The 10,549-nt window shown below is 46.4% G+C and overlaps 1 protein-coding gene across 1 annotated transcript in view; it reads left to right on the top strand.

The window, feature by feature from the left end:
- The window catches only part of Zbtb49 (zinc finger and BTB domain containing 49), a 23,061-nt gene that overhangs the window by 1,461 nt on the left and 11,051 nt on the right, over positions 1-10,549 (top strand). Inside the window, exons 2-4 of the mRNA XM_021210873.2 lie at positions 3,105-3,271; positions 5,328-6,406; positions 9,070-9,116. Of these exons, the coding sequence (XP_021066532.1) occupies positions 3,120-3,271; positions 5,328-6,406; positions 9,070-9,116 (1,278 nt within the window). The 5' untranslated portion in view covers positions 3,105-3,119. The remainder of the gene's footprint in view (positions 1-3,104; positions 3,272-5,327; positions 6,407-9,069; positions 9,117-10,549) is intronic.

Raw genomic sequence — 10,549 nt, 5'->3', positions numbered from 1 at the left:
ATAAATTCATTGTTTTTAATAGCTGAGTAGTACTCCATTGTGTAAATGTACCACATTTTCTGTATCCATTCCTCTATTGAGGGACATCTGGGTTCTTTTCAGCTTACACAGTTGTCTTCTTAAAGGTGTAATTGCTACAGGTAATCAAATTCTGAGGTTCTGGAGAATGCAAGGGAATGCATAAAGAACCCATTTGGTGGCATGCCCTTGTAGCACCAGCACTGGGGAGGCGGAGATAGGTGGATTCCTGGAATCAGTGAGCCTCATACCTCAGTAAGAGACCCTTTCTCAAAACAAACAAACAAACAATAAACCAAGGTGGACGAATCCTAAGGAACAGTGCCTGAGGCTGGCTTCTGGCCTCCACACATATTCACCCTTGTCTACACAAAACATGCACCTATGTCTGTACATACATTCAGAAAAAGGCAGAAAGATAGGCACAGTAGTTAACGACTCCTAAGGACCCCTCTAAAGCTTGATATAAGCAGCTTCATGGCAAACCTCCCACAATTCATCCACCAGTGTTAACCACTTGGCAGAATTACCCTGCCAAACTTTGCTGTGGGAGCCCCTTGGGTTAAAATTCTGGCATGGCTCCTCTTTCCTTCAGAGTCTCCTCTTCATTCACATCATCCAAGCTTCCCCCTCCCCCTTCTCCTTGCCTTTCTCACCCTGGTATTTGCATTGTTTGATGTCTTTCACATTGATCATTCTACTATCATATTCTTGGTTTCAATTTTAGCTTGGGGAACTAGAAGGAACCCTACAGTTCTCTAGTTCCACAGGGTCACTCCATTCTTAAACTACCCGCTGAGCACCTTTGAGGCTCCATACACTTGCAGGTGTCAAAGCTACAGCAATCAGCAAAGGAGATGTGAGCCATATCTTTACCATATAAAGATTGTTGCGTCTGCTGGCTAGGCGGAGCCCCCTAATGGTTCACTCCGCTGTGAACTTGTCAGTGGTTCATCCCAGTGAGGAAAATCACACCCTTGTGATCCTCACATTTGAACTCTCCTCCTGCACTGAGGACTAAGCCTTAAACTCTTACCATCTTTTTGGAAATACTTCATATCCAAACTATAATTTAGTGTGGGAAGGTCCCCACAGAAAGTAGAGGAAAACAGTCATGGTGAGGTATGAATAAAATCCGATCAGCTCAATTTTGTAACCGGAGCGGGGCCAGGCCAGGACTTCTAGAGTCTGACCCAGGTCATTTTACTTTACTCACATTTAAGCACAGCACAATTTGGGGGATGGGGGTTCTGATAACAATTACATCAATTCCAAGTGCACAACAATTTTAAGACATGATTACATTGAGATTCTTTATAAAATATATCTGGCTTCTCTCACAAGAATGGGCACTGTTAATTTAGAAATAGTGCCCAAGATTTAGGATCTAGGGAGACTGAAACAGAATGAGGTAAACATAGTGTCTGTGGGAGTCAGGGTTGGCCTGGCCCTATGATGACCTAGAAGTCACTAGGCTGTTGCTTTTTTACAAATGACATCTCTCACAAAGATGAGTTTTATGGCCTACAAGTAATGCTCACGGTTTTAAGGGGAAAGGGTCTGGCATAAGTTAAACATCAATTCTGGAAGGTATGGCAGGGCCTGCTCAACAGGTAGCAAAGGATCACCAGGTTGCAAACCTCATTCTCCCCAGCATTCCAGGAAAACAGCTCAGCACCTCATTCCATTGAAGAGAGAAGCTGTGTGCTTAACTTTCCTGTCTTTTGCAGTCTTAACTGTGGAGAGGCCTTTTTTTCCCTCTACAGATTATTGCTCCAGATTGCTGTTTAGATCCTTAGCTTCCTCCTGTTCCTCTTCCACTGTGTTTGGATGCCAGGGGCCACACCTGACTCAGCTGTGTGCCTCCCACCCCACCCTCCATCCCCACATCTTGCTGCAGTTGTTCCACTAGGATGAGCTGTGCTCCCTAGGACTGAAGCCTCCTGGATACCTGCACTCACTGTTATTGCCCTGGAGGGCAGCCCACAGTAGTGACTCAGTAGGTGGCTGAGGAAGGACCAGGTCTTCTGTATCCACACAGGAGCTTCTTGTCTCCTTCCCAGTCAGAGCCAGGGTTCTCAGATGGTGTGAAGCTCAGGGTGACTGTCCTCCGCCTCCGTGGTATGCCACCTGCAATTCAGCCATACTCTGGAACTCCTGCCCTGGAGGTCCCCCACACCTGCGGGTCACAGACCCCAGGATCCTGCACTCTCCATTCTCTTGCTTCCTCCGTCTGTGAGAAGCACTTAGGCATACCTAAACAGATGTGGTGCAGGTCTAATTGCTTTGCTCTCTGCCTGGTGAGGGTAGTTATCTTAGTTTGTACTTTACCTGCCCAAATAGGCTTTTAATTTTCTCTAGTTTTGAATTCACTGACCTATGTATAGGTGTGTGTTTGTTACTTCCATTGCTGCTATAACAAAATACCTCATACTAGCAAACTAAGGAAGAGTTTATTTTGGTTCATAGTCTAAGGGTGCAGTCCATTGTTGCAAGGGAGGTTTGTTGGGATGAGTGAGAAACAGGTGGTCATATTACATCTGCAGCCAGGAGTAAGCAGGATGCACACTACTGCTCAGCCACTCCCTGCTTTTTATTCATTCTGGGGCCTCAGCCCATGGATGATGTCACCCACATTCAGTGTGGGCCTTCCCGAAAGTGCCCTCAGACACTGACAGGCGTGCATCCGCAGGGTTCACAATCCTGCCAAGTTGAAGGTCAAGATTAAGCGCCACAAAGTGTTTAATAAATACAGGTTTGATCTTAGCTGTTTGACTTTTTTTCTATGCTTGTTTGTATATATGTATTGATTTTCATTTTGGCTTATTTATAGCTGGCCAGAGAAGAAATGCATACAGTATTATCATGGCTGCAGGCTACATTAGCACATTCCCACGCTTTGGATTTCACATAGCTAATGACTTCCATAATGGCTTACAAAGAGGAGATATTTGCATATTTACAGAGGTTTGAGCTGGACAGTCCTGGGCTAGGTGATGCACAAGGTGAAAACCAAGGGCAGTTTGCATTTGGGTTCCCTTTTTGCCGATGGTGTCCTTGAGACTCTCTTGTATTTTCCACTGTAGGTCTCATGGTCTAGTATGGACGCTGTTGCTGTTCACAGCTGCCACCTCCTGCAGCAGCTGCGAGAGCAGCGGATCCAGGGCCTGCTTTGTGACTGCATGCTGGTGGTGAGGGGTGTCTGCTTCAAAGCACACAAGAATGTGCTGGCAGCCTTCAGCCAGTATTTCAGGTGAGCACCTCACACTGCCCTCCTCTGCTGCTGAGGAGAGCCTGCTTCCTCGGGGGACACTGTTCTGTCTTAACTTTGAAGTTTAACAAAATGACAGCGTATGGGTTTTCTTTTTTCTTTAATTAGAATCACTTTGTGTTTAGAGTAACTTGAAAGAAAAGAGACTCAGCCAAAGTATGTTGGGGATGACTGAAAAGAATTACTTTCAATATTCTTTCTGTATTTCACTTCCTTTCCAGATAAAATGATTGAGGAATTGAATCTGAGGTAGGAATTTCACTGTCATTAGAGTGGAGGATGCTGGCTGTCATTATGCATATCTTTCATCCCAGCATATGGGAGACCATAGCAACAGGCTACAGAGTTCCAGGCCAGGCAGGGCAGAGGGATGATTCTGTCTGGAAAGAGAAAGAAATCTTCGTAGGGAAAGTGTTCTGTACGCTCCCTCCCTCCCTCCCTCCTTACCCACTTCCTTTTCTTTCTAAATGGAAGTGGTTCAGTTTTTGTCTTTAATTTGAATGTTGCAAGAAAATCTTTGGTTTAACTTCATCTTAGTTACTCTGCCATTATTTTGGCTTATGTCATTTATTTATACATACAGGATAACAGCAGGCAGTTGTGCTGCGGTGTAGCTAAAGCTTCATACAATTGCCTGTTCTTTAGAAGTTAGTTCTCTGGTTAATAAGTCTCTCCTTGGTGCACATTTACCTGCTGTGGTTAGCAGAGTGTGGGAAGTGGCCTGCTCTTGCCCTGATAACACTGCATCATGGCATTAAGCTCCTGTGTGCACTGTTCCACACACTATAATGGCCCAGTTCACTGGGGTGGGCGGTAGTTTTTGTCCCTGTGCAGAACGATCCTACACTCTTGGGCTTTGCTGTCCCTGGACAGTTAGTTCTCTTCCCAGGTATGGTAATGTTGCCTTTGCTGAACTGGTGTAAATCCCGAAGGCTGTTGGGGGAACAGGTGACTGTTGGCAAAAGACCTGCAGCAGGTTTGTGAGACAGTTTACCCAAGTCATCTTCTCAACTTGTATTTGGTACCAGTTCCCTCACATTTGCACTCGACCCACACTGCATTCAGGAGCCTGGGCCACATGTGCCTTTCTCTTCATTAGGTCAAGGTGCGTTTCTTCCTGTTGCTTTATGGACCTTTGAGTCTCTGCAAAACTAAGCAGCCAGAAGGGCATGGTAGTACTCAGAGCACTGATGACGCAGAGGCGGGTGAATCTGGGAGTTCTAGGCCATCACGGTCTATATAGCAAGTTGAAGGCCAGCTAAGTCTACAAGTCAAAAAAAACAGAAACCAAACCAAAATAAAAAACCTTAACAGCCAAATTACAGATACATAGTGGATATATACTTAACTTGATTAATGTGTCTGTCTTCACCTTTAGAAGGTTTTAAGGCACCTAGGTATATAAATATTTTTATGTTATATGATGTGAAATGGATCATGCCAGACTAAACCTGAAACACTGAAGTATGTACTGCTGTACTATGTCAGTGTATAATTGATGCATGTGGTTGGTTATATTTCAATATATATAGAGATTGTGTTCTGTAGAGTTCCTGCATGAAGACCAGAGTCTCATCCCCAGGACTCACGTGAAAAATCCAGGCATGGTGGTACCTGCTTGTAATTCCAAAGCTGGGAGATAGAGACACATGGATTCCTCGGGCTTAGCGGCCAGCCAGCGTCCCCTGCTCTGAGAGCTCTGGGCCAGTTAGAGACTTCGTTTTCTTAAAACAGTGCTGGTGCCTGAGGAGCAGCATCCAAAGCTTTCCTCTAGCCTCCACATATGTGCTCATGTGCACATAACACACTCACACTCACACACACACACACACACACAGTACATTTGAACACACACACAAATCCAAAAAAACTAAAATAAAATCAGTAAAAGCAAAATAGCTTTAGAAATAAAACATTAAAAATACTCGTGACAAAAGCCTTAGTGTTCATAGACATAATCTTTTGAAGATTTATGTGTGAACTTGAAAAGAAAAAGTTAGTAGAATTGAAAGTAGCTAAAGCATTCTTTCTTTGTCAGGAGCCTCTTTCAGAACTCTTCCAGCCAGAAGAATGACGTTTTTCACCTGGACGTGACAAATGTCAGCGGCATAGGGCAGATCCTGGACTTCATGTACACATCTCGCCTCGACCTCAACCAGGACAACATTCAGGTGATGCTGGACACAGCGCAGTGTCTGCAAGTGCAGAATGTTCTGAATCTGTGCCACACATTTCTGAAGTCGGCCTCTGCAGCACAGCTGCCAGGCTTGCCTTGTGCTGGTGGCTTCTCCCTGCAGAGTGTGGCTCTGGATGGCCCCTGTGCAGTTAGTGAGCACTGCCCTCCCCCTCCCTCACTGCAGGAGTGCCCTGTAGAAGGCCCACAGGCTAAAGTGCCAGCTGAAGGGAATCCTCATGCTCCAACGGCAGATTTCAGTCGTCCCACGGAAGTGTCAAAGCCAGATGCTACAGGCGGCAGCTGCCCAGAGCTGCCCTGCAAGCAGCCCAACCACTATTACAAACTCAGAACATTGTATAGCAAGCAGTATTACAAACAAACGGCCTGCCCCAGCCAGGTGCCTGCCACACAACAGCCGCTCACTCGCAGTGCCTCCTCAGACCTCGCTGCAGCAGCCTCGCAGCCTCCTGTGAAGGGCCGTCCAGCTGTCCTGGAGACTCCACAGCACTTGCCTTCCACCTTTGTGACTCCACCTGTCAGGACCTCTGGCATTGACTCTGAGGCAGACCCCCTTTCTGAGCCCCCTGCCAAACAGATGAGACTGAAGAAGGCCATGCACCTGAAGAAACTAAACTTTCTCAAGTCCCAGCAGTCGGCTGAGTGCACTTCACACCCTGAGCCAGATGATGGGTTGGCCAGGAGGGAGGAGTCTGCTACTAAGGAAGATGTAGTGGAGAGAGCTGGAAGCCAGACTACTGAAGAAAAAGGGAGGGAAGAACTGGGTCCAGAGAGCAGCCGTGAGGAGGAGCTGCCGGGAGCCCCAGCTTCCTGGGAAGACCCGTCCCAGGCCCTCCAGTCCCAGAAACAGTATGCGTGTGAATTGTGTGGGAAGCCTTTTAAACACCCAAGCAATCTGGAGCTGCACAAACGGTCTCATACAGGTACACTGCCAGGAGCCCACAGGCACAGAGGAGGAAGCAGTGGTGCTCGTCCCCCGGCCAGGTCTTGTCTGTAAGACAGTTGACTCCTCGGTGGAGCCAGTGGTGTCTGTGCTGAGGCTGCAGGGTGCTAGGTGCCTCTGTTGCACCTCTTGGTGATGCATGCATATGTTCTGTGCAGGGAGCATCATCAAGCACTTTCATGATGACTCCATCTGTCTGTGCACAGTCAGCTGCTGGGATGCACTCAGACTGCTAACTCTAAAACAGACACACTGTGTTTAGTTGCCTCTGTAAGGGTCTTGAGCTTTTTTTCTCAGCAGAATGGTAATGGATAGTGAACTGTAACAGTTAGATTCAAGCCATTCTGAAACTTCTCTCAGAAGTAATTTTAATTTGAGAAGTTAGGATTTTGGAGGCAGGAAGTTAACTACATAGAAATCAATTACTTGATTTTTGTTTGTTTGTTTGTTTATTTTTGTTTTTATGGTACAACGATGCTGGACTGCTCTGCCACTGAGCTACGCCCATCCCCAGCCCTACTCTCCACCTGATATGTCAATGAAAATTCTTTCACCTTAGACACTGAACTTCCAAACATCTATTATCTTAATTCATACTATTGTCGTCCCAAATAGCTTTTAAAGGTATAATATGATATGCACCACACCATGTAATACCAAAGCTCACTCTCCCCCTGGCTGAGGTAGAATTATTAGTGCATCATGAATTACTAGCAGTTAAGGCATAACCATGAACCAGGTGCACACACCTTGCTCCCACTACTCGGGAGGCAGAGGCAGGCAGATCTCTTGTGCGTCTGAGGACAGCCTGGTCTGCAGAGTGAGCTCCAGAGACAGCTACAGAGTGAGGCTCTGTCTTGAATACCTCACCCCACCCCGAAGACATAGGCATGAGCAGTGACACAGCAGCATGCTTCAGATGCCCGCTCGTAAGCTGCCAGCTTCTTACCTGACAGGCTGTTCTCTTGCCTCTTTGGACTTCTGGTTTGCTCAGGTAAAAAGTCCTTTAGAGATGTCAGTGTATTCAAATGTAAAGGCTGTCATTATTTTTATATAACGCATGCGTGTGTGCGCGCACGCGCGCACACACACACACACACACACACACACACAACTATTAGTAGTAGTAGTTCAAAATGAGACCAGGTAAAGACAGTCTTCATTCAGTCTTGCTATGAAAACAACTTGATTTAAATCATTCTGTTTGCTTAATTTCCTACAGCCTAAGGAATACTATCAGTCTTATTTCATTTTTCTTTTAGAAACTTACCTGTTGTAGCTTTAAAGGAGCAAAATTAAATTGCTAATTCTGGAGACCATCTATGAGTGACAGATACAGTCATAGGGCAGAGACACTTCCTTGGACGTAAGTGCTGCATTGAGATGGCAGCAGAGCATGGCCTGGACGCCAGGGACCTGTGAGAGAGGCCAGAGCTGTCTCAGAATGGTGCAGATGCCACTTCCTTCCTCCTCGGCGTGCTGTGGAAGCTGCCAGTGGCCACATGGTGTGTGATGATGTCCCCCGTAGCCAATGAGACGTGTGTTTCTCTGTCTTCAGAATGCCTTCTGTTTCATTTCTAATATGCATATGTTGATAGGCACAGCCAATAGAACAAAAGCTCTGTCGAGCCTCAATATTAACAGTGAAAAGGCCTCCCAAGACCCATTGGAATACACTCATTAAAACCTTGCTTTTGGGGGCTTGAACCCAGTAATTACAGAAAGAAGGCAGAACACAGACTTACATGACTAGGGCTAAAGACTAGCTTAGTGCAAATTCAGAAAGCTGCAAGTTGGCATTGCCAAGGTCAGGTGCCCTGGATGCACAACAGTGTTATTTTTAAGGGGATCTCAATGTAGCACTTGAATTGGGGAGAGTGGGAAAATGACAATTCTTGGCATTCAGCGTGTGTTTATTAGGCTCATCTAGACAAAAAATGGCACCTGAAAGTGTACCTTCCAGCAGATCCCCATCCTGCTGCAGCTTCTTGTAGCATTCTGTGTCCTCCAGTCTGTCCTGTCCCAGGCTGCAGTAACTGAGTTACTGCACTCAGTGTGGAGACCACAGCAGGCCATACCTCTCCTCTCCGCTGTGACGTTCACTTCTGTGTCCCAGCTACAGCAGGGAGGTAGTGTACAGGGCTGTTCCTCAGGCTGCTTGTGCCTACCCTTCGGGTTCCAATGTCCATAGCTCCCATGGTGTGAAGGGATTGTCCACTCTGGTCGGAGTCAAAGGTCAAGTAGAGTCGTGAAGCAAGAAAACTCACTTGGTTTGTGATGAAAGGAAACTGGGTAGTCTTTTCAATTCACCCTAAGTTTGTATTTAGACAACAGTTTGACTTTTAGATGAAGGTATATAGATATGATTGTTATCATCTTTCTGGAGTGTGTCAGGCGAGTGATAAGTATGTGGAAGTAGAGGTGTCCTGTGCTCCACTTTGGAGGTAAACGGTGTCCTGGGCTGGGTGTGGTGACTGAGGCAGGAAGTGCCGAGAGTCCCAGGTCAGCCTGGGTACAGAGGGAGACTGAAGAGTGGAATGATTGCTTGGTAAGGGAAGACGCAGGAGACCAAGTATTTTACACAGAAATGATTGTGCAAATTCTTGTTCTGATGACAGCTTGTTGTATTTTGCTTTGTTTTAGGTGAGAAACCTTTTGAATGTAACATTTGTGGGAAACACTTCTCTCAGGTGGGAATTCTCTTATTTACTGTTGATAATTGGAAGCCTGAATCCTATTGCTTACTTTATTACCAATAATTAGACTCACTTTAGTCCTCAGAAGGGAAACCTATGGTGGTAACTGCAGTTTAAAGAGTTGGGGCTGGGTCAGCATACACATTTCCAGTGCATTAGAAGGCGCTGCTGTTGTGAGTGGGAGTTCTCACAGCACCTTTCCTTTCCCCACGCATCCTGGGGCTTGAACTTCCTGGTGGTCCACAGTGAGCTTGCCTGCAGCCACACTGTTTGCTAGGCTAGGTCCAAGCCAAATATTTCCTCTCTTTGGGACTATAGGCAGGATATTAGGCCATTTTTGTTCTCCACTCTGACTACAGCCTTTGAGCTGACTTTTGGGCATATGGAGTTATCTCATTTTTATTGTGCCTTGCTGTAGCAAGTACTGTGTTGGCACTTGGAGACGTCCCCTCCACAGAAGACATCAGCATCATAATCTGGGTCTGAGCAGTAGCTGTCCCTCTAAAGCAGGAATAGAATGTCCCCTGTTCATGGTCACGGAGGACTGGGACTCTCCAGGGGAAACAGCCAACACTGCTCTCCTACTCAGTGCAGCAGCTCCGCAGTGGTGCAGTGTGAGATTGTGCTCAGCCAGGACATGGCTCAGGCTGGTCCGTCATAGGGCAGGCAGGGGCTGATGAGGCGGGGATGAGGAAGGAAGTCTCACGGAGGATGGAAGCAGTGAGTGCCCTTTTGTTACACACTCTTCCCGGCTCTTCCAGGGTCCAGTGAGGGTGTCAGTTCCCTCCTCCTGTGCACCCACCCACACTGGCTCCTTTACTCGTTCACTCTTACCTCTCCGTGACTCCCTGCATCTTCTTGTGGGTGGCCCCTTGTTCCCTGGATGATGACTTTGGGACAGCCTCTTGTCTGTCATAGTACCAACAGGAGCCCTCAGCCAAGTGTACATCTGTCTGTCACCATTCCCCGGGAATGTCACTGCCTTTTACTTGGGCACCTAGAGTGCTTTAAAGTCTGGGTTTGAACCTGCATCTGTCAGATTTACTGTCCTGTGACCTTGGATGGGTCAGTGTCTTGATCTGATAGACAAGGTTGAAGGAGCACCTGCCCTAGAGAGTGTGCAGGATTAAGGAGTTGATGAGACCAAGTTCTTTTTTTTTTTTTTTTTTTTTAAGATATAAATGGTTAAAATATTTTAAAAGAATACACAATTCAGCATACAAATATAAGCAGTAACTGTTCTGAAAAAATGTAGTATTTATGTTTGAGTAGATTTTTTTTATTTATTATTATTTTCTTTATTTACATTTCAAATGCTATCCCGAAAGTTCCCTAAAACCCCTCCCCCCCACCCCTGCTCCCCTACCCACCCACTCCCACTACTTGGCCCTGGCCTTCCCCTGTGCTGGGTCATATAAAGTTTACAA

Source organism: Mus pahari, chromosome 13 (genome assembly GCF_900095145.1).
Source record: "Mus pahari chromosome 13, PAHARI_EIJ_v1.1, whole genome shotgun sequence".
Classification (NCBI taxonomy): domain Eukaryota; kingdom Metazoa; phylum Chordata; class Mammalia; order Rodentia; family Muridae; genus Mus; species Mus pahari.
This window is presented reverse-complemented; position numbering and strand designations above follow the sequence as displayed.